Here is a 26,701-nt window from a genome sequence, read left to right as displayed (position 1 = left end):
AAGCGCTGACCTGCTGCTCACGCTGGGAACTGCTGCATGTCTGAGCGCCACCTGAAGCTGGCAACCACACAGACCTGAGCTGGTAAGGAAGAACAGACTGTATATAGTCAGGTGGCCAAAGCACTCAACCATACTCAACACCTTATCAAGTATATTTCCAGGCAGTATTTTCTCCCTGCACATTAACAGCAGTGCTTCCACTGCTTACGCAAGCCTCCTGTGCTCAAAAACGCAACCGCAGTCCTTTATCAGGGTGTTCGTGCTGATCCTGTAATACAAGGCTGAGATTACAGCGACTTCTCGTTAGCAAGACATGTCACAACAACATGAAAACCAGTGCTTGGGCCGACAGATTAAGGGATCTGGTATTACAATCACACCAAACCACTAAATTAGATGGTGGTACCGAAAAGTACATTAATAGCCGACACATTTAAATGCAAGTGAGCTCATACGGTGCCACTCCAAGAAGTGCTTCATTTTCAGGATATTAAGCTGGGCAATGAATGAAAGCTCTCTAAATTAGGCTGCTTTTTGGTATACTCTTCATAACACTTAAGAATTTAATCATTAGGAACCCCTTGAAGGATATCAGAAAACTCACGTAACCAATATATTGCCCAGATGGTTATAACAGGAACAAGACAGTATGAAACCTGTAACTTTTTATTAAAAAAAAATTAACAGCTTCAGAATAGATCAAATGTAATAACTTCTCCAAAAAATACCAAAAGGTACAGTGTAAAGCATCTTCTCATTAAATACAAACTAGCATTTTTTGATGCATTGCATCAATGTTTTGCATCTATGTTGATGCAAAAGAATTTTTTGTTGCATCCTGGCACATGGAAAATGTATACACTAAACAGGATGACTGACAACACATTATCTACTCAAATTCTAACAGTGGGATATTTTTTCCAAAAAAATTTTCCTACTAGTAATTAAGAAAAAAACCTTAACACCATTACATTTAGTTTGCTTCTCCTAAGGTATATTTTTAACATTAAAAATAAGGGTTTAAGTACTACATAGCATCAAGTATGCACTCTGACTTTAAAACTGCTATATGAACAAAAGCCCTTCTACTGTCAAATGCTCTTCAGTGCTGAAGTTCCTGGTAAATGCTAGTTAACTTGGAATTTTAGATGAAAATGCAAGGAAATCAAATCTGTAAGAAGTCAAATGGAAATTCTTCAAGAACAATAAAAGGAATTAAACCCACTTCAAACACCATAAACATTTCTGGATGCAGCAAGCCAACCATTCTTTTACCTGACTGTACCTAAATCTCATTGCTATAGAACAGTGTTCTGTAAGTTCTTCAGTTCCTGGTCTGGAAGCAATTCTGAACAGGTGCCTCATCTTTAGGGATCATATAAATTCACACCAAGGATGCCCCAGTTGTAACCATCCTGCAGATTCTGATGCACAAAGCCAAGCTTAAAGTAAGCTACTACACTCTCCTACTTAATGTCTTACACATGCTGGCAAACTGAGGGCTTTCTTCCAGCAGCGTTCCCCAGTTTCAGCCTATTTCAAGACATCTGACCCCTTCCGATCACCTTCACATCTTACCTCTCTTTGGTATACACAAACAAGTGCCATTAGATTGCTTGCCTCCAGCTATTTGTAAGAGCCAGAGAAAACCCTTTGGGGCAAGGTGTGCAAGATGAGAATCTTATGTCTGGGAGGGTAAGGAACTCTACCGTACCACTGACTTTCTTGTGAACTGTTGCATTTATTCCTATGAAATTATTCAAAAATGTGAAGTTATTGCATTAAGTTTGTGAAAAAAAAAAAAACTTACAAAAAGAAATAGAAAGCAAAAGTTTAAGAAAAAATAGGAGACAGACATACTCCGTTTACAGAGGAGATCAATGAACTTGAGCTATTTGCAATATAAATTACTCCCTTACTGCCTGCGCAGTATTCCTCCAATATGATCTGGACCACTTTTAAGGATAAGAGTGGAATAGTCTCCATCCCAATTACATAGTTTGGGTCTCAGCTAACAGCTTTATTTGTGAAACTCAGGACGCAAAACATTTAGTTTTCAAGAAAGGAAAAAAAATTGAACTTCAAAAGCACAAAGAAGTACAACCAATGCTCCCATGAAAAACGCCGCTACATCACTACCAAAGTATTCGTGGACTGAGGCTCTGTGCCAAACTGCAGTCCAAAGGAAAGCTCATAGGCAGACCCTAAAAAACCCTAAAATGGTGTTTGTAATGAAACACACAATCTTTACCATAACAGAGGGGTCAAAGAACAGATACTGAATACTCCTAAACAAAACAAAACAAAAACCACTTTTAAAATTCGTGTTTGTGTTTTGGTTGCAAGATGAACCAAAGTCAGTGTTGGTCATCAGCTGGGCAACAGAATCTTTTCCAACCAGGTGATGGTGCCACTCCAGCGGATCAGTTTCCCCACTTTTTCCCCCTCAGGGCATGTGTCTTTTACCATTCAAAGGAAAAGTAATATAGATAGATTGCTCTGCCACCATCTTAGCAAGAAGTCTGGAGAATTTCAGTGACATACACTGTATTCTTCTGCCAACTTTTATCTCAGTTTCTTAGTTAGGTGGGATCAGTCCTCAAGTTCATCTGTCAGGTTAGCCCACTGTTACAAAACGGCTTCCTTTGTTCTGAGACAGCGCTGTTCTTTGTTCCTTCAGGATCCCAAAACGTTCATTCAACGTCATCCCTGTCTGAAAAATAAAGTCATTTCACCACAAAAGTAAAAGATGTTAGGTTAATTTAATCAAAGTAACGGCAACAAGAATATTTTTTTCCTCATTCTGTATCATCACTTGACTTCTTAATTGCCTCACTCAGATAAAAACAAAAGCTTTGATTTCATCATTTCCCAATTTACTGCACCATTTAAAAATCAGATTGGACTGTATATCAAGAGCTAGCATTCCTCAGTATTCATTAAGAACACATGGTACACCGTGTCAAGACTGAAAGTCTACTCAAAATAGCGTAAGTTAAACTGAGGACAAACAGACTGAAAAGGGCACTTTCACTGCACTCATTTCCCCATACGGATTCTATGCAACTCCAACAAACGCAGCACTTTAACCATGTTAACGCAGGTTGCTTTCCAGTCCATCCAGTTGAGGCAATAGACTGGAGTCTAGTCCAAAATTTCAATTAATTGTACAATACAGTAGTAGACTATTTTTGACATACTGCTTATTCATGGAAGGAACAAATCCAGACCCACATCCTCACCCCTTACGTCACCACATTTGAATTTTTTTTCCTAGATGCATAGCAAAAGTTGCCTTATAAATTCAGCTGTCAGGGTTCCATTCAGGTTACACAACTGAAAGAAGCTCATCCCTGAATTACACACACTTGCTGGTTCAAGCACAGCAGGAACACCAGAAGGCTTTTAGTAATATTCAACAATTTAAATCCCATTTAAAGCATATGGGCATACAAGACATCAACTAGAGGAACAGGAACAGTAAGTTTAGTTACTTGCTTGAAGTTATATAGCAAGTCAGTGGAAGAACTGGAAGTGAAAACAAGAAGTAGTCACTAGTTCCCTCTTTCTGTCACTAGAGAGCCTAGGAGGAAAGTTCTTGCCTCACTGGCTTTTTTCTCTCTTGAAACTACTTCCACAGTTAAGGAAAGAAACAACATTTACCTGTTTTCCAACACTATTAATATCAAACTGCAATGGAACCCCTTTGGGAATCTTCTTCTCTTCAGATTGGTCCCTCTTCATCAGAAATGGTGGCACAGGAGTACGAGTTAATCGTAATTTCTGGGAACTGTGAAAGAATAATGTTACAAAGGACACAGTGAATACGTGTTTTATGCAATAAAGCCTTAATGCTGATAGAGGCATGAATTTTTCATTAAGCCATTTGATCAGGCTGGCTGAATAGCTGGAGGGCACAAATTCAAGAAGGCAGAAGTCAGGCAGAACTATAAAAGGGTAGCATTTGTTATTGTTATCAGATAGCAAGTGTCCCAACAGGAATCTTATCTTTTATCTCTCAATCCTACTGAAAAATGCATAATTTGTCGTTAATTATTCCCATAAATTAAAAAAAAAAAAAAGGTACACTCTTCCTTACAGATAAAACGCTACTAATGAAAAAAACAACTCAGAGATTTAAAAACCAAAACACCACCTCATGAAACAACAGTACCGTGAACTTCCCAAAAACACAATAATGCTTTCTTTAAGCACAATTCTAGCAGTATCTTTATGAATCAAGGAGGAACTATTACCATTAACTAGATGCTCGTTCATTTTCATTCATATAGGGGAGGAAAACAGCTGCAATGAGGTCTGATTTGGAAGAGGCAGACAAGGTGAAAATCTACCAGCCCACCACATCGAGCTCCTAACTGGGAGATGCCTTGTGAAATTTAACTGTGATTTTATTCAAACACAGCTCAGAAACACTCAGAAAAGGGCCAGATTTAAAAGTCTTCACAAGAAGGCGTGACCTTGAGGTCACCTGAAATACTATCAGCAAGGAACTTGCTAAATGGGTCAGAACAGCAATTTCAGTTATTTTAAGAACATTTCAGAACTTTTTTGAAAACTCACATTGGGGTTATGATTGCTCCTGGGTTGTCAATAGACACAGTCAGAATCCCTCCACTTGTGGTAGAAGTTCGCCATCTAGTTTGAAAACACAGAAATCACTTACAAAAACATTGCAGAAATTTCAGTCAGAGTATCTTTAAATGTTTGTCCAAAACACTGGCTAGTAAAGAACATACAAGCTTTTTGAATATAGGCCAGTACAAAGATCACAGGCAGTCAAACAATCTGCAAGAAACTTGGCTACTGATTCTTGTATATTTTACATTATCTAAATCTATCCAGGTGAGTATTAGATCATATGCTGGCAAGGTGTGCATAAACTGAGATGTTTACTTTTTTAAAAACATTCCGTTTCCTTGCCACAGATGGGGCCAAAATCATCCTCACAGCAAATCAAAGAGATGACAGACTGCAGGTCTGTGGCATACACTGCTTACTCAGCCTGTTGTGTTACCAATAAACTAGTTGTGAAGAGCCTACCAGGCACAGAATGATAAGGGAAGAATACGTGGGGAGAGAGCTGAGTATCCACCTTGTGACTTGCCTTATTTCTAAACTGCTCCATAGGCTTATACGTATATTAAAATAAAATGGAAATCACATCAAGAGCTCAGGAGAACATTGACATTTGTATTTTTCTTCCACTCTAGGCAGCATTCATGAGTGGTAGAGATTAGTCTGATCCTCTGAAGCTATCACCTTCCCCCTCATTCCTGCAAGTGTCTTACGCAAACTAACTCCTCCTGGTTAAATTAAATATAATTTAGGAAATAACTAAGAATAGGGGGACGATCACTGTCACTCGGTTGATACGCCTACAGAGAAAAAAAAAAAAATCATTCAATTATCATAGCCAGGAAGCCAGAACTAAGATGAGAATTGTATGAGTAAGCAAACTGAAGTTTTCTAAATTAAATACTTACTGACGAGTTCTCTTTACTGTCTGATTATCAAGATCATCTGTTGACTGCACTTGGGCCTGCACCTGAAAACACATCAATACAGACACTGGATTTGCATACTGTTTCAACTCCCATTGTAGCAGCTGGAAATACATAAGTTCAAAAGAGAATTTTAAAGCTGTTTGCACACTTTGAAATTTTGTTTGTACACTTTGAAGTTTCTTTGTACACAAAGAAATTACTTTAAGAACACAAAATGATTTAAACAAAATTGTCAATGACACTAACTTAACCAATAAACAGATAGAAACAATTTTGAGGACTATGTCAGCAAACATACACTTTACCAAGATACACCAAAATGTTACCAGGCCAGCAAGAAAAACCTGGCTAGTTCCTAATGTGATCAATGTTAACATACATAATATCCAATATGTTGCTAAGTCCTGCTGCTGTTTTGAATGACTTTGATTTTGTTTTTCTTCCTCCTGATCCTGTCTGTAATTCTGCTATCCATGTGGATGGAAGACAGCAGCTACTTACAGTCACAACGATAGCAGATGTAGAATGAGGGCACAAATGAAAACCGTGAACACCACAACTATTCACTGCAAACTCTCTATTCTCTTGATCATACTCAAAATAACAAAAAAATCCTTACGTAACCAAAATAATTTAAATAGATAACACCAAAATAACAAAACAAACAAAAAAATCAGATTTTAAAACATTTCTGCTCTATCTTTCACACGAAGGCAAATTTTAAAAGCTGCACAGTGCTTTCCAACATTTCCTTTTAAAAGGACAAATGAATACCTTGCAACTTCCCCCAAACACTTTCCTAAGTTCCACATCCCTCTGAACAGTCCAGCTACACTGTAACAGGAAGCAAGACTCAATGGGTTACAGTAACTGAACAGGACAAGCACATTTCCCTAACAGAACTTGTGCCTATTGCCTAGTCCACTTGAAGTTTCTACTCACGATCTGATACTCAAAAGATGATTCATTAGTATCAGTGTTATAGGTTAGCTTAGAACCTGTGGCACAATTTTGTTGTTATTTTCAGTAACTTTTATTACCTTCAGGCCTCTTCTAAACAGGAAAGTTGCTTGACGAGTGTCTTTCTGCTGATTTAGTTTGTTTCCAATTCTGGCAAAAGTGGACGGCACGTTATTCCTGTAATATTTATTAAAATATAGTTATCAAAGGCTCAACAGATAACACCTTAGAGAGACCACTATGAAAGTTGGGAAACTGCCCAATACATCCCTAAGGACATCTGAACTGTTGCCTCTTTGAGGCCAAACACTTCAGTTGCAATGAGCTTCTCATCTACTAGGAACAAAACACGCTACTCATAAATGGAGAAATCACTTCTGTTACATAGAAGCCTAGCACTCCTACATCACATGACGTTATGGTTATTAATTCTGCTTTTTACTTTGCTCAGTATCCTCCAACACTTTAAATATTGCTGATTAGATGAAAAGAAAAAAATAAAGGAGCAGTCTTGATATGTATAAAGAAAGGTTGTTTACAGTTTCCACAATAGTGTCACATGAAAATTTTCACCACGGAGACCAGTTAAGATGCAGTTCATAACAGACATGTTAATTCCAGCACAAATAAAATGTGCAATAGCTTCCATGAAACTGAAGACGGCACCAGGTTCCACAAAGGCATTTTATTTAGAAAGTTCACTAAACCATGGCTGTCACTTCAAAGCTACTGAAACCCATGTTGGCCATTTCCATGTAGGCTGCCTACGATCTATATGAAGGCAGAATACCAAGTGCTCACAAATAGAGGTACTTCCTGAATGCTCTACATGGTAATAAATATCTGGCTTTGTACTGAGACCATGTTTGTCCCATGCTTGGCTTCCAGATTTGTAGAACTTCATACATGATAGTCTTGACCATATTATTATGGCCAGTACCTACCATCTTCTCTGGGACTCAGTCCTCTCAAACAAGACTTGCTATGGAAAGTTGTTGAGAAGAGTTCAGGAAGCAGACATGCTATTTTACCTTCTGTTTAGCGAGGCAGGCCTCCTGAGGGCTGGAGCTTGTTTCCTCTGCATATCAGATTGTCTCTGTAGGTTTGTTTTCTTTTTCAAAACTGGATAATTTCGCTGTGCGTTCTTAAAAACCCAATAAATATGTCATATATACATACTGTATACACACAAACATTTTCCTTCAATTTCCATTTACAAACTGCATATAGAATACATTTGGCTTTGCCTACCTTTCACAGTCTAGTATAATTTGAAAATATCTTCTACATTTTCATGAATTCTATATTCCCCTCATTACCAGGAGCAAAAAACCCAAACACATAGCTTAGCAGTCACTTTTTGATTACTATATCTCCCTAATCTGACAAAACACACGCTCCACACATCCTTAAAATTACTCTTCTTCACAAATCCAAAAGCAACCCCCCATTCCACAATACTGAATGAAATGGAGCCGGCAACAGTGCACTGGAGGAGTGCTGAAGAGGGAGCCTACTGAAGGAGTTAAACATTTTGCAAAAACTTCCATTGTTGTAACAGGCACATGCTTAACACCTGCACATTGGCCAAATTATTTGTTTGTAACAAAGCAATGCAAAGACAAGAAATGTTAATAACTGAGCTTTTCTTGTAAAAATACAGTAATTACCTCCATACTTGCACAGAACATACTTCTGTGCTTCAATTTTCATGACTTGCTACCCAATTAAGTCTTACAAAACTTTCAAACCTAGTCATTAACTACCCCCCTCAAAACAAACTCAGCTAAACCATCCCAAATTTAATAAAAGGTTGTACCAGATGTCTCCATTTTATATTTCAGTAGCACGGTTCTGAAGCCATTATGTTTCATTCTTTTAATCTGCTCTTACATGAGCCACTAGAATTGCATTAATTACCTTCTCGCTAAGTGGCTGTCTGTTCAAAGGACTAATTCCTTTGCGTGAACCCATTGCCTTCTTGGCTGCCAAGCCAGTAATAACTCCGTAAGAACGTTTCTTCCCTGCTATCTTCTTTCTGCGTCCCAAACGATTTTTACCATAACCTGCAACAAGCATTAAGAGTTCAACAATTCCTATTGAAAGAAGCAGCTTATTGCTTTAAGATGCTACGCAGGCAATGCAAGTTATTTGGCTGCACACTTCAAGCCTTAGAGCAGAAGCTATCACTAGACTTGAAGACAATTTGGTCATTCAGTTATTTTAGCAGGTCTGGCCCAAGCCCTAGCACAACAATAATCAGCTTCTCATATAGATCAGTTTTGCTCCAGTTCATGGCATTAATTTCTGTTGAAAATTTGTTATTTGACATGTCTACAGGGACAACTTGGGAGTCATTCTGGCATAGAAAACTACCGAAACACTCGGAAATGGAACTTCATCCAATGCTGAATAATACAAAACCAAACAAAAAAACCCCCAGCTCCTCACCCATTCAGCAAACTTTAAATTACCAGTTTAATTTAAAGAGAAAAAAATACCAACTTCAAAGCTTATTTATTTAGATCAGTTGTTCCCAATACATTACTTAAGAAAAAAAGAACATAGTAATCGGCCCACAAACTGCATTAAACAGCATATGAATTACATCACATTTATAGTGTTTTCAATTAGAAGTCTGCATGGCAGTCTGGATGAAACTGAGTATTGAAAGCAGCCTTTGAATATAAAAGGCGTGTAAGTCTGAGGTCTGTAGTATAAACATCTCAAATCTCCAGTTAGGAGGGTTTGGTTAACCCTGTCTGGAGCCATTTAGCTTCATGCTATGAATACAGACCATGTTTCAGTTTTATCCCCAAGCATCATCCCCTCTAGAACCTCAGATTGCAAGATAAATTTAAGATTAAGGACTCAGCTTTACAGCAACCGACACATCTAGCTTTGACAAATCTGACTTTATAGCATCGATAATAAATCTGTACTTCTTCATGAGACAGGAGCCATTCACATGAGGTAAGCCATCGATCAGAACCTAGCTTAGATAAATTTCCCATGGAGAAACTGTTATGTGCCCACATTTTGTGGATGGTTAGCAAATGTTCTTCATTTCAGACAGAAAAGCTGAGAAACAGGCTGAAAGGGACCTCATGAGCTCTCTGGACTCAAATAAATGACAACTTCAAACTTAGCTCAGGCTGCAGAGGGTTTTGTGCAGTTGCATTCTGTGTATCACCAAGGACAACTTTTATTTAAACAAACAATGTTCTTCTCTCTGTTTCTCCCCTCAAAAGCTGAAAAGAGTCCCAGTTGAAGTTCCTTGCTTCTTTCCAGAGAGTTTGGCAGCCACTTCTAAAACCACAAGGAATTGAATGCTATTGGATCATTTGTGGTTTCTGTAGCTGTCCACAAACAACAGAGGATTTGCTACTTCTCAGAATAACGGAGCAGCGATAAATCTATTGGTCATAAGCTACTAATAACTAAAATACTCAGAAGAACTATTTAATGATACCTTCTGCTCAAAAACCCAATACAAACAAGGTTTGCTTTCAGTGGGGGAAAACGTGTGGAGCTGTATAGGAGGGAGCAGCTAAAGCTATTCACAATGTTTCAACATGTCATGAATCTGCCAATTTGGCGGGGGGGGGGGGGGGGGGGGGGGGGGGGGGGGGGGGGGAGGAGTTTGCTTTTTCCTAGAACAAGGGCAGGCACGGAGGGAAAATTCCAAGAGAGAAAATTAACTGGCAAGATGGTTGTATTTAGAATTTTATATTTGCAGCTCAAGTTCCTCCTACAATTCTGAATTCCAGTACTTGCTTCTTTTGTGCCCTTTGAATCATGAACAATTGCATTTGACAACTGCAGTCATAAATAGAAGCCTACATGTTTGATAATCTACAACTTAAATTCACTTACTCTTTGATCTACACAAATATTCCTAAACTTGGGGCTGACTGATGTAAAATATTTACCTCCACTGTCACCAATTTACTAAGGATGCACAAATCAAGTAACACTGCTATGTTGGCCTGTATAAAACCCAAAACTTCTCTGAGCCCTAAGCAACATGACATTCCACTAATCCCCAGAGACATTTGTGTCTAAGATGCTAACTACCAGCTCCTGCTACAACAAATATCAAGCAATGACACAGATAATATGGGGAGCACTGTGAATACACCGGACAGATGTTCGTTTGTTTTAAATGAATGCTACTAACCAAGAAATTGCTACTAAGTAAGAAATTGCATTTATTAAATTAAACATTTCATCAGATTGGATTGAGGTGGTAAGCTTTCTGATTAGACACTATTTTTCCGTATTTTGATCATCCAGTGCTAAAAAGGTACTTTTAAAAATTAAACATAAGCAAAACCAGCCTACACTTCAAGCAGGTGCTGGCCATGTACTGGACTAAAACCTGGGAATCATTTTAGAATATGACTCTCATTTATCAAAAAAACCCTGACAGTTACTCAGGGAACCTACAGTAAAGCTGTTATTGTGCACTTTTCCTCTATTCGTTCCCTGCCTATATGATTTTCTTTCCCCACTTTTGTACTCCACAATGTAAAAACATTGGCTTAAGAGGGCTGACATGGTACTTCCTTTGCTCTTAACAAGAAAAGCTGACTCAGCCACTCTGCACTATGCACTTATATATGCCAGAGGCAGCTTTAGGCTCGTCAGTAACAGCTATTTTGGGGAGGCTTACTAGGAGAATTCTACCTAGCAAATATGAATACGCTGGCTCATTTACATAAAGCTGTAAGCTCTTGCAAGGGCTCCACACTTCCTAATATACAGCTTTGGCATAAGCATGCTTTCTATCCATCACTGAGAAGGGACAAAGTATCAACACAATTTCTAAAATTAAAATAAATTTAAAAAATCAGAAAGAAAGCCAACCCTTCCTTGAATCAAAAAGAGTCCCTCAAGCACCCAAGGTCCTCATTGGCCAAACATGTCAATGTTGTTCTCATACTGAACCAAAACCAAACATAAATAGATCACAAATAACTGAATTATAATCAAAACTGTATATGATGCTATTTGAAAGACAACTGAATTGACCATGTCAATCCATAAATTTTCATTAGGTTACATTTCAGCTCAAAAAAAAATACTGTGCAATCCACCTCATGTTTGGCATACATACCTTTCTGCTGTTGGATTCCCCACTTGGAGCCTGGTGTCCTGAACTGTCGAGTTCGGTTCTGCTGAAGCCCTCTTTTCATTTTGGGGGAATATTGTTTTCTCTCTTCTTTCTTGTTCAGTTTAATTATATCATCTGTAAGCAGAAAATAAAAAAAAAGAAGTATTTGTCACATTACAGACATATTCTAGTTTTAAAGGAAAAACCCAGGCAGGTTGGAGTCATAGGAAATAGACCAGTTAGTCTTGCAAAGCCAGCATACACGAGTTAAGGTTCCAGAAGTATCTCTAAAGAACATCCAGTTCCTGTTAGTCTTACAGTACTTCCTTTATAATATAATGCCCTAGCCAGAGAGAAGCAGTTGCCTATATCCAGAACATCCAACATCATGGCATTCAGCCCAGCATGAAATTTTAAACTGAACAATGATGTTAGTTTTTGTATATCATTAAAGAGAAGGTAATCCCACTTCACTAACAGACTTTGCAGATTCTAAACAAAATGCCAACTCAAGCCTTAGTTCTTTCATCCTGTTACTTAAAAATCACACAGAGAGAACTCAGCCTATCAGTTATCTTCATATATCACCGAGGTTGAGACGATGGGAAAAAAGCAAGCAAGATTTCTCTCCCCAGGTATCTGCAATCAAAAACAATCACCTTATCTATTGTCCAGGGAAACAATGTTGAACAAATTATTTATCAGTTTAAGAATATGTGTAAAATAATAAACTGATGAAAAGTGAAGAGCAGGTCTGTCAAGTGCAAATCATGGCACACCAGTTTGATTTCCTTCACTGATCAGGTAGCTGGTTCAGGATGTAAGAGTAAAGCAACAGACGTGGCATGTTTTTATTTGACTGCCAGCTTGTTTACAAAAACACCATAAAGGAAAATGTAAAATTATGTTTATTGCATCCACATCATGAGAGCACAACTGATAAAAATGTTATGTTTTGACAGGGATCTACCACAAACACGTGGACATCCTTTTCTGAGTCAGGGAGAGATGGGAACAGGGTTACTGTGTTTAACAGAGTTCAAATGGACCCAGATGAGAAAACAGTGTTAAAAAACAAACAAAAAAAGACAACAGTGTTACCCAATGGTTTGTATCCTACTGAAGTAAAACTAAGAGAAAATCAGCTTACTTTGCTGCAAAAATGATTGAATATTCAGAAAAAAAATCTGTTAGGATAAGGAATATTGATAAAAGGTCACTCGGGGTTTGATTTATATAGAATCTTATTTACCAAAGGGATCATTCCTGGAGCAAGGATTCCCAAACTATCTTTTTTATACAACAAAGGAAACCAAAGCCACTTCAAATTGGTATACAGGTCCAAAATAGCAGAAACGATCACTGCCCACAGCAGTACTCAACTAGGAGCATTATTTGAACTTAGCACCACTAATAAAGTGATGTTCAACAAAAATTAAAACTTCCAAAACTGTTAGAGCAGAATACTTAATTTTGTGTAATGGCTACTTCCATTTCTGTGTACCTGTGATAAAAAACCACCACGTTCAGAGAGCGCAGATCCTTGCTTCACAGTTCATGTGCTCCATCTTAAATCTCATTTTTGCAACTTAGCTGTTGCTGCACACAGGGCTCGACGTTTTTAAACAAAAGAACTTAAGTTTCAGCTATTATCTTACTTGGGGAAATGAAGGATATCTAGGACATCACACGGTTGTTAGCTGAGACACACTGAAGCGTTCTCCTATCTTGCCTGACACTGGAGATCAAAACTACAGCTAGAACAGCAGAATAATCTGGGAACATTACCAAACTGGAAGCTTAGCTTCAGATGAGTTGCATGTAACACACTAGCAACAAAAATAAGTTTAATCTTTATTACTACATGAGAAAGTATTTAACTTTAAAATCTACAACTTAAGATTTCCTAGATTAATGTTGTGTCAATTTTTTTGATATCATGACAGATGTGGAACTTGCATTCTGCCCCCCGCTGTGCTCTAGCTGTGGCAGGGTCCTGCCCCCCCCCCCCTTTGCTCTATCCCAGACCATACAGCTTTGACATGGGGACAGTAGCCATGGATGACACTGCTCTCACGCAACGTTACCCTTGCACGGAAACAAGTTAAGGGACACGCCCACTCACAACTGCTTCTTAACAAAACGTCACCAGGACACCTCATCAGTCCTTTGCAATCTGCTATTAGTCAGCGTCCAGGACATGTAGTAGTGGCTGAAAGGTTAATTTGGCCAAGTAAGAAACATTAGAATATGTGACAATAGAACTAGCTACTCAGAATCAATAACTCTATTAATCTTGGTAGCCTTAGAAACAAAGATTCAGTATGCTAAACTATACATAAAAATAGATTTATATGAATGCTGTAATGCTACTCCACATTCAGACATACTCTAAACATCATTTCATGAGTTATCTCCATTTCCAAAACAAAGAACTGCACTGGATCATTTACAGAAGGAAAAATTGTACAAATCCCCTTATTTTAAGGTGGTCCACAAAGGCTGAGTCTAGCATTAACATTCTAATTCACATAATGATTTCACTTTTTGAAGCAAGTCTCCTGATAGCACCTATCTGCCGTGCTCTGGTAGTGTCATGGAGCAGTCTTGGACTATACAACCCCATTTTTTGGGGGGGGAGGATAAAACTAAACTGGAAGATGCACTCCAGGAATGCACCAAATACGTCCCCAACTGTTAAGAGGACTCAGCACATAGGACCAGAACAGAACTACTCTGAGATAACTCTTTGAAATATATATAGCATGGACCTCAAGTTCTCAGATACACTCGAGAGCTGCAGCTCTGCAGATCTGTAATGGGGTTGTGCAACTTCCTAACACACACAACCAATGGGAAGATGGGGGAGATAAGAGGTAGACTGTCCCAGGAAACTACATGGTAGAGCCAACATCACACTTGATCTGACCGGTAAAGTACTGAAGAGGAGTTACAAAGGAGACTTGCCATTACCAACTTCCAAACCTGGGAAGAAAAAAAGGCAAGGCCGGCTCAGCAGCAACCTAACCATCCCCGCCCCTGCAATTACGAGCCCTGGGACGCTCTCCCGGGGCCACCCAGCACCGCGGGCCTGACTGGTGCCAAAGGCACACTGCGCCCCGGTCTTCGGCCTGCTCCAGACACCCAGATGAAACAAAGTGAATCCACCCCGCTGAACCCGTCTGCTCCCTAGCTACGGACAGTGAACCCCCGCGCCCAGACCCCTGGGAGCCCCGCTGCTCTCCCGGAGATACCGCCGGACCTCGCCTCCCGTCCCCGCCACGACGGGCCCACAGGCCCCCGAGGCCTGCCTCCCATTCCGCCCCCCGCCGCGCTCTAGCTGTGGGAGGGCCCCGGCCCCCCTCTCCCGCCCGACTTGGCGCAGGCCACCTCCCTACGGCCCCCCGTTGGTTCCGCCCGCGCCGGTGCCCGGCAAAGCCCGTTGGTTCTTTCCGCCGCCCCCCTGGCCCTAGCGCTTGGTTCAGCCCGCGCCCCTCCACCCGCTGCCCCACAGCGGCGGGCCCGCGGCGCTCTCCTCACCAAGGGACATATCGATCTTCTCCAGGCTGTCGCTGCTGCCGTTCCGGGCCGCAGCCGAGGAGCCCGAAAGCGGCGCCGCAGCCCCGAACCCACTCATGGCTCCCTGCAAGACCACCGCCTCCTCCCCTCACCGCCTCAGCCAGCGGCCTGCACGCATGCGCGGCCGCACCCTGCGCATGCGTCGTAAGCCCTCTCCACCCAGGCGCTGGCGCTCGCGCATGCGCAGTAAGCTCTCATCAGCCCAGCGAGCAAACGCCTGCGCCGAAGAGAGCAGCTGCCTTCCCTCTTTCCTCCCCTCCCGCTCGGCAACTGGCGCGCTGCCCCCTGCTGGCCGGGAGGAGCAGGTACAGCGGGGGCGGGCGGGGGTCCGGGCTGGGGGCGACCGGGGCGTCCCGGCCCTGTCCCCACCCCGCGTCGCCTTCAGAGCTGCCGCGCCTGGCGCCTGCATTGCCGCTCCCACCCCGCCGGCTGCCCGGGTACCGCGGGGTGGGCTCCCGTGTCCGCTCCCCTCAGAGCCTGGGGGCTGTCTCGGGGTGTGGCGGGCGGTGGCAGCGCCGCGCCTGGGCGCAGGGCGGTCTGCGGGCCCGGCGGGTGGCGATGGCAGGGCCCGCAGGGAACCGCTGGCTGCGGGTGGCCCGGTCGCTTGCAGGAGGGCTTCTGCAGGGACAGCCGACAGCGGGTGTCCTTGGAAAGGGCGAAGGCCGCCCTGCCCCATCAGCCTGGGGACAGGGAGCGGCGGGGGGGCGCTTGAAAGCGGGGGGGGGGGTGTGTGTGTGTGGTGGTGGTGGGGTGCCGTGAGGCCCGGGGTTTGGGGGACACGGCAGTTGTGCCGCAGGGCCTTAAGCCGTGGGCTGGCCAGAGAGCCGATTGAGTGCTGAAACGTTGCAGGCTAGGGGAAAGGGTGTTCAGCTGAGAACCTGAACGCGAGATGACTTTGCCTGCGATGCCAGCGCAGTTAAGAGAAATAACCTGTTCTGTAAACAGCTAAACCAATGCAGGCTAGCTTCTACCAGAATTATGCCTCCAAATGTCAAACAGCAGGGTTCAAAACAGGTTCTGTTCAAACCAGGCTTAAAATTACTATTTAAAACCAAAACAGTGTGACTATTGAGGTTTTGTTTTCTTTGGGTTCTTTTCAGAGTTGTTATCTTACCCAGCTTTTGGTCAGATTCACATGAGTCAGGAATTCAGAAGAGAAATTAACAACTTGGTTTTTGAACAAGGAATCAAGTCAAGCCTTTTTTTCCTTCCTGTATTTTTGCATTCTTTGGAGCTGTGTGTATTGTTGGTGGGTCAACAGTTACGCACATACCTAGTGGACAGCTGGCTGCTGCTAAATGAGTTGTAACAGGGCTGAGATCTACCTCTTTTTTTACACAGTGGCGCTTCCTTCATTCCGCACTCTCTTTGTTAAATTTAAGGGACGGTAATTATTTTTGAAGTCTCTAAGTCTTGCTCATAGTTGGTTGAAATTGCTTCACTGAGTTCCAGAGATAGTAAAGGAAGGAGCAGGTGGGCACATGTGACCACAGAGGCTGGACTTCCTTCAGAAGGAAGGCAGTCAATGGCGAAAGGAAAATCTGTACCACTTTCCCCTGTTCACAGTGGTCCCTGGCATTACTGTCCACATCTCCCTGAGTTTCCTCCAGGTGCCGTGCTGAGGCTGCCATGCAAAAGTTGGCGTCCCTGCCCTTGGCCTTCAGCCGGCTTTGCAACATGACCAAAGGACAGCTTGTTTTAGGGTTTGACTGACTGCCTCCAGAGAAGGGGAGCTCAGTACCGAGACTCCAGGGACTATGTTACGAATGTCCTTGGGCAGGAACAATTATTTCCATACGCATGACCTCACACACAACTCCCTGCAGCAGGAACACTCCCACATTTCATTAACTGCCCACGTACTCCATATGCTCATTTGCTAAAATAAATACTCTGTGGCAAATGCGATATCCTCGGTACCCAATACGCAACTAGCTCCTCGTGTGTGATCCCTGGCATGGTTCTGTGCTGGGGGGTGCCTGCACCGAAATACTGTACAGGCCTTTGCCCCTTAACTGCTGAATTGGAGATTTTTCTAGGAGTGCTATCATGAAAAGCAAGAACAAGAGGAGAGAGCTGAGGCTTTCTGGCCTCTGTACCACAGACCATTGACAAGGCCTTGTTCTCTCCATTTACACTCTTTATGCATCTCTTTCCTTTTAAAATAAGGCAAATAGCATGTTTTTAGACGTTCCTCTTGCTGCCTTCTGCTGGCTAGAAGAGAATGGCTCAGTTATTGTCATGACACCTCCAGCGAGTGAGAGATTTTCCCTTCATCTGAGCAGGAGGAGCTCGTGACTGCAGTGCTGGAGGTGGCGTTCCACCCCGTTTTCTTCTCCATGTGCAGCATAAGTTCAGACATGGATTCTTGGAGCCACAGATTAGATGATTTATGCATTTTCCTCCAGATGTCAAGTGGGATTTGATGACAAGTGACTGATGACAAGTGGGACTTGAGGTTCTTAAAGTCAGGCTACATTTCTAAAGGGAAGATGCTATTGCCATATGACCAATAAATACTAATAATAGAGGTGTCAAATAAAAGATGTGTTTTAAAAAAACAACTTTAAACCAAATTCCTGTGACTCTATAGGGTGCAGCTCCATCTGGTGACTGTGTCACACTGAGAAACAAATGCTCTGTTTACCCAAAACAAATATGCTAACTGCAAAGGTGGCAGATGCTGCCTGCCCCCGTGACGGGTGGAAAGCAGACAAAACCCAGATTGTACCACATCCACGTGTTGCATTTATTATCCAAACAGGATACCAGCTGTCTGCTGATGAGCACAGCAGAAAACCAGGCAAAGGTTCTGATTTGAAGAATATTTTTCTTTTGCGTTCAAAATGGCTGAAATGCCATGGGGATCATGGAGACAACCGTGCAAATACGAGCTCTTGGGTTTTTGTCTAGCTCTCAGAATTGTCAGCGTCTAGCCCCGTGCCAACGGTTCCACGTGGCATTGACAGCTATAACAACCAGTATTTTATGAAGTACTGTGTAACTGCAGCCCCGCTGAGTTTGTATCCACTGTAAGAAGACAGTGTGCCTAAAGCATCCAGAGGCTGCAGTCAGTGTTCGGGGTGGTTCTTTCCTGGGCCTTTCCCAGACTTTTCCTGAGCACCAGTTGTCTCTTCACAAAAATGAGACTTCGCGGCTTGGCTGCCCAGTAACCCCTGTTGTTCCGGTACATTTTGGGGGAATTACAAACTAGATGTTACCTGCTGAACATCCTGGCTGAAATTCCGGGGAGGTGTTGTAATTACCAAGCAGAAGCTGCACCCAAAGAATCAGGAACTAAATGCACTCATACGTAAAGCCAGAGGGGACGGTCTAGGCCAAGCTGTATGTTGCGAGCTGTGGAATATCACACTGCATTGATCCCAGAAACAGGGGAGCTATTCAAGTGCACCTTCCAAAGGAGGTCTTGGCTTCCCCTGGGGGGGTTGTTCCAAGGTGCAGGCACTACCCCTACTAAAAATAGCTTCTTATTCCTAACATGGAATTGTCTGGCATCTACTTCAAATCGACTTCCAATTCTGCCTTCTCTGTGAGGTACTTTTAATAAGTAAAGAAATTACATTGAGTCAGTGACAGACTTTATGTCACCCAAATCTTCCCCAAACACCAGTCGGGTCCGTGAGGTTCCAAATTCTGCTGCTGTTTAGCAAAGGGACACATATAGGCTTTCATACATTTAAAATTGTTGACCTCTATTGGCACTCCTCAATTTTACACTGGAGGATTAATCTCCAAAAACATGCAGGGGAAAAGGAGAGATTTTTCTGAAGAAATTTAAAAAATCACTCTTAAGCAACATCCAAGCTATTTCTGACACGTGGAGTTAGAAGAATCTTGTAATTCCTGATTTAGGAGCTAAATTAGATCTGTCAGCTTCATCTACATGCTCCATTTCACCAGACACGACCGTCTAACAATGATCACAGTAGTCCTGATGATTTGATTTTCTCCAATATTTTTACTGTGAGAGTTAACACATAGTCTGATGCCCTGATACCAAACATGCCACATCCAGCCAATGTTTTCAACCCCTGCAATCAGCGGCTCTATGCAGGATTTCTGCGTGACTGACCACCATGCTGGCAGTTGTTGTTCCACACTTGTATAAAATTACAATGTGTGGGGAGTCCTAGTCTCTTAAGTGCCTTCTGAAAAACGTTTTGTTGTTGTTATTACTTTAAGCAGTATAGAACCCTGTTTCCCCAAATGCTGCTGAAGTACTGTACTGGTAAGATAAGCCACATAGAAAGTCTCGGGTCAAGGGGTGCGTCTTCATGTACACAGCATCAGTGAGCAGCATGTATGTATCATTAAACTAACAGTTATAGGAAGTTTCCACTGTGCAAAAGACTACCTGTGGTTTCTGAGGCATCAGACAACTCTGGAGGCATATTTGGGTTTTGTCTCTGATAATAATCTGTCATTAACTGTTCTCAGTCTGATGGCAGCAACATCACTTTTTCCTTTTCCATTTCACTGCTTTTTAGTGGAAAGTACATAAAATTCTGCAATCTTTTTCACATCCTTTTTACTGTGGGCAATAGAACAGAAATGTCTTTCCCTTTGTCTCTGCTGGTACGTTCAATGCATGAGCTGTCTCTCAGGGACATGTTATCTGGGTTTTTTTCTTGCCACTGCAATTTTCTCATCATCTCTGAAGCAGGATTCGGTAAGTGCTTATCTCAGCTGGCGATTATTGTGGTTTTACACTGTGGTGCAGCTAAACCCCAGCACAAACGCTTTACTCACAGAGTAACCCGATCGGCAACTCAACTTTTGCACGCCGAGAACAGCGTATCGCCCCGGGGTCCTACAGCAGCCTCTGCCACAGACACACACCTGTTTGTACGTACCTATAGGGGTGACGGCGGGCCGGAGGCCGCCGCAGCGGGGCCCGCCTGCCTCCCCCGCCCCGCTGCAGCGCCGGCAGCCGCTCCTGACAGGAAACCTGAGGGCCCGTTGCTCCCCCCTCACCTAGCCTCACAGGGCGTTGACTCACAGGGCAGTCACTCTGCGGAGGTGGCAACAGGGCTGCCGCTAAGGCGGAGGACGCCGAGGGCAGCGCAGAGCTGAAGGGCGGGAAACTGAGGTGAAACAACCGCCATGGCGCCGGGCCCCCGCCACGGCCGCGCGCAGTGCATGCCGGGAGCCGTAGTTCTTCCGCGCGCAGGGTGCCGGGCAGCCGCGGTGCGCGCCGGGAGCTGTAGTTCGGGGCGGCGGCGGGGCGGGGCGGGGCGGCCGCTCGCCCCCACGTGACGGTGGAGCGGCGGCGGCGGGCGGTGGCGGCGGCGGGGCCGCCCGTGCCCGGGATGGAGGTCGGGCCCCGCGAGGGGCGCGCGGAGAGCAGGTGGGGGTCGCGCGTGGGGACACGGCGTGGCACGCCAGGGTGCACGGGGCGGGGGGAGGAGCGGTGCACGCGTGTGCGGGAGGCCCGGCTCGGCGCGGGGGTGCGGCACGTGTGCGTGTGTGTGACACGCCGGTGGGTGAGTGTGTGGGGGCAGGACACGCTGGGGAGGTGTGAGCGTAGCGGGGGACAGGGCCTGCGTGAGCACGCGGGGGAGGCATGACATGGAGGGTGCGTGGTGGGCCGGGCACACTGATCTGCGTGTGTCTCTGTGCCGGGGGCGTGGGCAGCGTGTGCGCGCTGGGGGGCGCGCGGTGTGTGCTGGCACCAGAGGCGAGACACGCGTGGGGGCAGGGTCTCGCGTGTGCACAGGCGGTGACAGGGTGTTTGTGCCAGGTACGTAGGACACGGCAGGGAGCACGAGATGTGCGTGCAAGAACACGGGTGGGAGCAGTGCTAGTGTGCGCTTGGTGCCGGGGATGCGCGGGGGGGGTGCCCGGGATGCCCCTGGGAGCTGGTGTGCTGTGTGTGCGAGGGCGTGTGTGCACACCCAGCACCAGGGCACGGATGCCGGGGTACCTGGGGGCGATCTGGGAGGAAGCAAACCCCCCCCCCCCCCGTGCCGGGTGGGGATCGGCGCTTGCCGAGCATGGCGGCTGCCCCCGGTTCTGTCCCTCGTGGGGAGGAAGCACACGGTGAGCAGGGCTGTCAGAGCTGCCTGTGGCCACCTTCACCAGCCCAGGGCCAGCACATCACTCTGCTCCCTGCCCTGGGCAAGTGGCTCGGCCACTGAAGGGGCATTGACAGCCACAGCCGTGTGCCCTCAGTACCTGATGTTCTGGCTCCGCTATGGTGGGACACAGCAACTCTCCGTCGGCTGTGGCGGAGACAGCAGCTGCCCAGCCTCTGCTTCGCACACCTTAAGCACAAAACCATCCCGCCCTGATGTCGCGCTGCCGTTCCGGTGGTTCTGCAGCTCGCTCCTGTTGGATCGTGTCTCCTTCTCCTCCTGGCAGATGGCTGCATCGCCCCTTCTAGGTGCTGAAAATAAATCTTTAGCTTCTCTTTATTTCTAAAGGCGAGTCCCTGCACCTGCATGTGGCTGGTGGTGAGAAAGGCCGTGTTGTGGTGGCTTCATCTACGTGGTCTTATTTTATGCTTTAGGCATGGTTTTTCTTGTTAGCATTTATAAAAGCAGCAGACGTCGTTCCCTGGAGGTGTTTTGATGATGAGTCCTATTTACTTTGGGTTTTTGCATGTCTTCAGCCTTTGCTTTGTGCTTCGGTTTTGTCCTGGTGCTGTAAGCGCAGGGTGGATGTTGGATGGAAATGGGAGTGTTGGCTGGGGAGGAAGGAGCAGCTGAAACTTGATATGGGAGAGAAGCATTCCTTATCTGAGGGGCTCAGCTAGCAGGATCAGCGGGAAAATGCTACCGGTGCTTTTAAAGCTATAGCGCAGGTTTGGGGTGCCTTTTGATTTGCATGGTTTGAGCTATTCTCCCTATTTAGCTAATGCTTCAGACTCAGCAGGTTCAGAAGGGTAAAAGGAATTGACTGCATTCACTTCTTTTTCTTTCCAGAATCATCTCTGTGCATTTTCTTGCCTTTGCAAGTGCAAGTCCTGCACTACCCGACTCTACCGTTGTGTGACTAATAGGGCTGATGTGGTGCCACCCCCAGCACTCCCCCGGGGATGAGGGCGGCATCGTCCCCTCCGATGCTGGCACGCGAGGGGGGCTGCTTGTTCTGTTGGCTGTCACTGGGGCACTGGGGAGGATCCTGGCACGGGCCTTGCACAGCCTCGTTGTCCTTTGTGCAAATGGTTTAGCATTGTAATTCCTGGTGAGGTGCCATTTCAGTACAGATTGTGGCCATGACTGATAGCGATAGGATAGAGGTCACTGGATCCGTCTTCCCATGGATCATGGGAAACACAGAAGCAAAAGTTATTTTGCTGAAGTCGATCCTTCTGCCAGCGCAGGAGAGGAAAATGAGGTTCTCACGCTGGGTGTTGCTGTCTGTCCTCCCAAGCAGCAGCTCTGAAATGCATCGGGGAGCAAGGGCTGTAATGCCGGGGCAGAGAACGGGGCGCTCGGTGCCTTGGATCGGTGGGTGGCTGGTGTGGAGGACACAGCAGTCCCGGGGAAGCGGGGGGGCCGTTGGTCAGCCAGGCAGGTTAGCAAAGAGCTGCCACCTTTGGCTCCAGCACCGGCACGGCTCCCAGGGACGGCAGGGCCAGAGGAGGGGGGTCCCTAAGGGGAACCAGTGCCGGGAGCGATGGAGGAGAGTGAGAGGCTGGTCCCAGGGAGGTGGGCTGCCATGGGGGTCTGCTCTGCCTGTCGCTGCCTCTGGCTGCCTGCGTGATTGCAGGTCCTGTGCAGGTCAAAACCTGATGGACAGTATCCTTGGTCCGCAGGTTGTGGTCATCTGCTTGTGGGAGGCTTTCCCAGGATGAGCAGGCGAAACTATATGCCCTGCTGGGAGAAGGCTAAAAAACACCTTTAATCCTATTTTCTTCCCTCATCCTTTGTCAGCGCAGAGCAAGGGTGTCCCGGTGAGCAGCAGCTCTGGGCTGGGGAAGCCTTTTGTGATTGTGCCCCCAGTTTTATACCAGTGCAAGCTTTTAGCACCAGTGCAAGCAGCCCTGTGTTTTGGTTTCCCAGCTAGCCTGCTCGGCTCTCCCTGTCTGGACACTGCAGGGCTGACCCGCCAGGCTGGCAGAGCTCTTCTGGCTTCCTCTGCCTCGTCAGCTGCTCCGCGTGGCTGCAGATGAATTGCACGAAGCCTGCTTTTCTTTTAATCCCATTTCCCAGCAGTGCCGAGCCTGCCGGAGGAGCAGGCGAGGGAGCCCGAGGAAGGAGGCTGCCGGTTGTCTGGGAGACCCAGGGACGGCGAGGCGGGAGCAGGCTGTGCACAGCGGTGGGTTACCGGTGCCTTCGGGATCTGCAGGAGGAACCGGCAGCCGGCACAGGAATGTCCTTGGAGATCTGGCGGAAGGCCCTCCATGACTTTGGTGTCCTCAGCCTGACCTCTTCAGTATGTTAAGAAAGATCGAGAGACTCCTCCAGGTAGAGGACAGTTCAAGCGGCCATTGCTAGATGCCTCCTGCAGAGCACAGGCAGACACACAGCAGATGGTGTTTGCGAGAAAGACAAGCTTTTTTTTTTTTTTTTAATGTTAGCTAGTGTGAATCTGTTTTGGAAAGTAACTAGGGATTGGTTTTATTTTAAATAAAGGAGTTCACCTGACTCAGCGGCATAGCTCCCTGCCTCTGCTGTGAGTCACCTTTGCTGACTTGAACCAAGAGAAGTTCCTACCCTTACTGGCACAGAGAGGCTGAGAAAGCCTTGGGTCAGCAAGCAGCATTTCCCCATCGTTGTCATTAGCAGCGGCATTAAGCCATTTCTTGCTCCAAGGCTGGATCCTGTCTCTTATCACTCCGGTGCAAAAGGTTCAGTTATATTTGGAACAGTTCCTGACGGCGGGTTGATGTCGCTGTACCTGAAGATAGAGTTCGTGGGGGTAAAGCAAGGAAACCTAGTACCAAGTTTACGGAGCTGCTGGCTAAAATTGGCAGCTGGATCAGAGGTTGTCTTTAAGGGAGGAAAGGAACGGGGCTGAGGTGTCACTGGTGCTCCACCAGCGATGGCCCCTGCAAACACCCCAAGTCCTTCTGGCTGGGGGAAACCAGGCTCTGCTAAAGCAGGAGAGCAGAAGCACGTGTGGTATTGCAGGGGAAGCTGTGCTCCTGTACTGTGACCTCTCCGGGGTGTGCTGCTCACTTTGCCCTTCCTGCATGTTGGGGTGGTTTTATGATGAGAAATGAATTGGCCTTACCCCATGTCAGGCTTTCTTTAGCACTAGCAAAAGAAAATTCTTTTTATTCAGGAAAAAACAAGCAGATTTCTCAGTATTGCTCTGAACACCTGCTGAAACGGGGAACTTGAGGGTAGCTGGGACCCAGGTTTTTGCCATCCCTCGTGGCAGCCCAGGCTCAGGCTCTGTCAATGGGAGGGGAACAAACCCTGCCGCTAATTCAGGGTTAACCCACGAGTCCAGTTCAAGCTGAAAAGTGGTTAGCTGCACTGTCTCTCATCATCCCTGCCACCTGCAGCCAACTCTATGGGTCTTTGTTTCTCCAACTTTCTGTCGCTGTATGCTTTTCAGTATGCACCATGTTCCAGCCCAGAACCAGCTGGCTTTTGGGTTCTGTAGGGTCTTATGATCCCATGGGATCCTTACTGTCTTACAGGGATTTAATTCACTTTTGGTAGCTTCTGAATCGCCTCTGCAAAGGTGCTTGCATTGCGCTGCTTGTTCCCTATGTGCTTCTGAGTTCAGTGCTTTAACATTTTGAGGTTATTTTGTTTCAGGATTCCTTAACCTTAGTCTCCCTGTGCTAGGAGGGAGCCGTGACTTCAGTCTGTTGGAGCCTGGTTTCCTGCCTCTGGGGAGATGCACAACTCCTCCTTTAATGAGACAGGTCATTTGGTAAGGCACGGTTCTGCATGTCCTACCCCCCACATCCTTGTGTGCATCGTCTGCTTTTTATAGCGTGAAATAACAGGGAGTTTCCCTGACTCACTGACTTGGAAGATCAGCAGCGTGGCTGAGCTTTCACTTGCATTTCCTAATTCTGAGCGTTAGAAATATCTTGGGTAGGAGCTGGTGAACTTTTCAGCTCAGTGACTGCAGATGTTCTCTGATGGGGAGCTGGTCCCCAGTCAAAGAACTGGCCAGGGATGAGAAAAGCCCATAAATTAAGGAGAATGGCTGGATCAGTTTTCTGTGTCTCCCTTAGTCAGATCTCCTTCAGGAAGCTGCTTTTGATTTATATCTGTGCTTTCTTCTTCAGTCTCTCCTGAGACAAGCCCTGACCGTGCTCGTTAGTCTAAGTACATCATAAATATATACGTACTTCTTTATGAATTGCAGCTCTGTTTCAGAGCTCCTGTGCTGTCCGGGTGACAGGCTTTGCTGGTGGAGTGGGTTGGCTTCTGCATGGTTTAAGCTTAGGTGAGCGCTGAAAGTAGTGAGGTTTTGCTGGGGAGACCTCATGAAGGGAGTGGATGGGGAGCTTGAAGCAGAGCCAATATTTGATGATCTGCTTGTTCACTTAATCAGTTTTGCAATAACAAATGAGTCACAAAGAGATATTGATAGGAAAAGCTTGGTTTTAAATAGCAGGATTATGTGCAGCAAGAGGTGTGCAGCCCACACTTTCATCCACAAGGATGAAAACGAGAGCAGTTTAAAGTAATATTGTTTATTTTAAATTTATTGTCCTTTCTTTTCTTTTGCTTTGGAAATCTGGTTTGTTTTGGGCAGTGAGAGGGATTAACAGCTGAAACACTGGCTTGTTTCTTGCCGGTTGAAAGGCTGGATTTTCATTCTAAGCTGTCACCCCCAGTGCTTTTGTTACAAACCCTGCAGAGACACGTTTTTTGGGCAGTTACATCCCCAAATATACATTGCAACATTCCTGTTGCTTCTGAGAGAGTGGCTCCTATCTGAATACATGTTTCTGACACCTGCTGTTCCTCTGGCAACACTGTCAAACAGCTTGAGGGGGGATCTCAGTCATCCAAAGCTTCCTTCCCCAAAGTTGCTTTTGCATAGGCAAATGACATTACCTCTCTGCACCCTCATTCCAGCTTTATGGCAGAAAATGGCAGTTCCTTGCTGTATACAGGGCAGCCGAGGGTGTTGATATTGATGAGAAATTCTGTGCAAGCTCTAGACTACAACAGCAGTTTGCAGTTTGCTAATTTCTGTCCAGAACATGATGAACTCTTTTGCGAGAAAGTCAGCTTGCGCCTACAGCAGCTCAGGGCCCAGAGAGCAGCTGGACAGGTGGAGATGCAGATGAAGAGTTACTGAACTCGGAGTGGAGCACTTCTGCATCCTGATGGTGCTGGAGTGCTTGATGTGGTGCACATTGCTCGGGGAGCAATTTACAGCACCCTCTGTGAATGTGGGTACAGTGTGGCCAGTGTCTGCCAGATGTAGACATCGTGCCGTTGCCTTGCAGGTGCTGTACTCCTGATGTCCTGCTGCTCTGAACAGTCTCTGATAGGGCGTGTGAGTGAAGCAAACAAGATGCTGGCTGGAAAGACGTCCTCCAGCTTTCCTGGCCCGTACCAAGCAAGTGGTATAT

General features: G+C 45.4%; 2 protein-coding genes across 8 annotated transcripts in view; one reads left to right on the top strand and one right to left on the bottom strand.

The window, feature by feature from the left end:
- Window positions 1-650: 650 nt before the first annotated feature.
- On the bottom strand, window positions 651-15,302 carry FYTTD1 (forty-two-three domain containing 1). 3 transcript variants are annotated; one of them, XM_075761366.1, is made up of 10 exons: window positions 15,142-15,248; window positions 14,531-14,586; window positions 11,605-11,736; window positions 8,406-8,551; window positions 7,517-7,629; window positions 6,566-6,662; window positions 5,505-5,566; window positions 4,582-4,656; window positions 3,664-3,790; window positions 651-2,713 (listed from the first exon to the last, which is right to left on the bottom strand). In XM_075761366.1, the coding sequence occupies exons 3-10, from the start codon at window positions 11,681-11,683 to the stop codon at window positions 2,618-2,620; spliced, it is 795 nt and encodes a 264-aa protein (XP_075617481.1). In that variant the 5' UTR covers window positions 11,684-11,736; window positions 14,531-14,586; window positions 15,142-15,248; the 3' UTR covers window positions 651-2,617. The 3 variants fall into 3 exon arrangements, with proteins under 3 accessions (XP_075617481.1, XP_075617480.1, XP_075617482.1); XM_075761365.1 differs by lacking the exon at window positions 14,531-14,586 and having other exon boundaries at window positions 15,142-15,302; XM_075761367.1 differs by lacking the exons at window positions 14,531-14,586; window positions 15,142-15,248 and adding an exon at window positions 14,373-14,493.
- A 79-nt stretch (window positions 15,303-15,381) lies between these two features.
- RUBCN (rubicon autophagy regulator) overlaps window positions 15,382-26,701 on the top strand; it is a 32,854-nt gene continuing 21,534 nt past the window's right edge. For 3 of the 5 annotated variants that reach the window (XM_075761329.1, XM_075761327.1, XM_075761328.1), the window contains exon 1: window positions 20,420-20,548. In XM_075761329.1, coding sequence (XP_075617444.1) covers window positions 20,511-20,548 — 38 coding nt within the window. In that variant the 5' untranslated portion in view covers window positions 20,420-20,510. Of the gene's footprint in view, window positions 15,486-20,418; window positions 20,549-26,701 lie in introns of those variants that run through there. The other 2 variants (XM_075761330.1, XM_075761326.1) reach the window with 2 other exon arrangements.

This window comes from Balearica regulorum, chromosome 9 (genome assembly GCF_011004875.1).
Source record: "Balearica regulorum gibbericeps isolate bBalReg1 chromosome 9, bBalReg1.pri, whole genome shotgun sequence".
Lineage (NCBI taxonomy): Eukaryota > Metazoa > Chordata > Aves > Gruiformes > Gruidae > Balearica > Balearica regulorum.
This window is presented reverse-complemented; position numbering and strand designations above follow the sequence as displayed.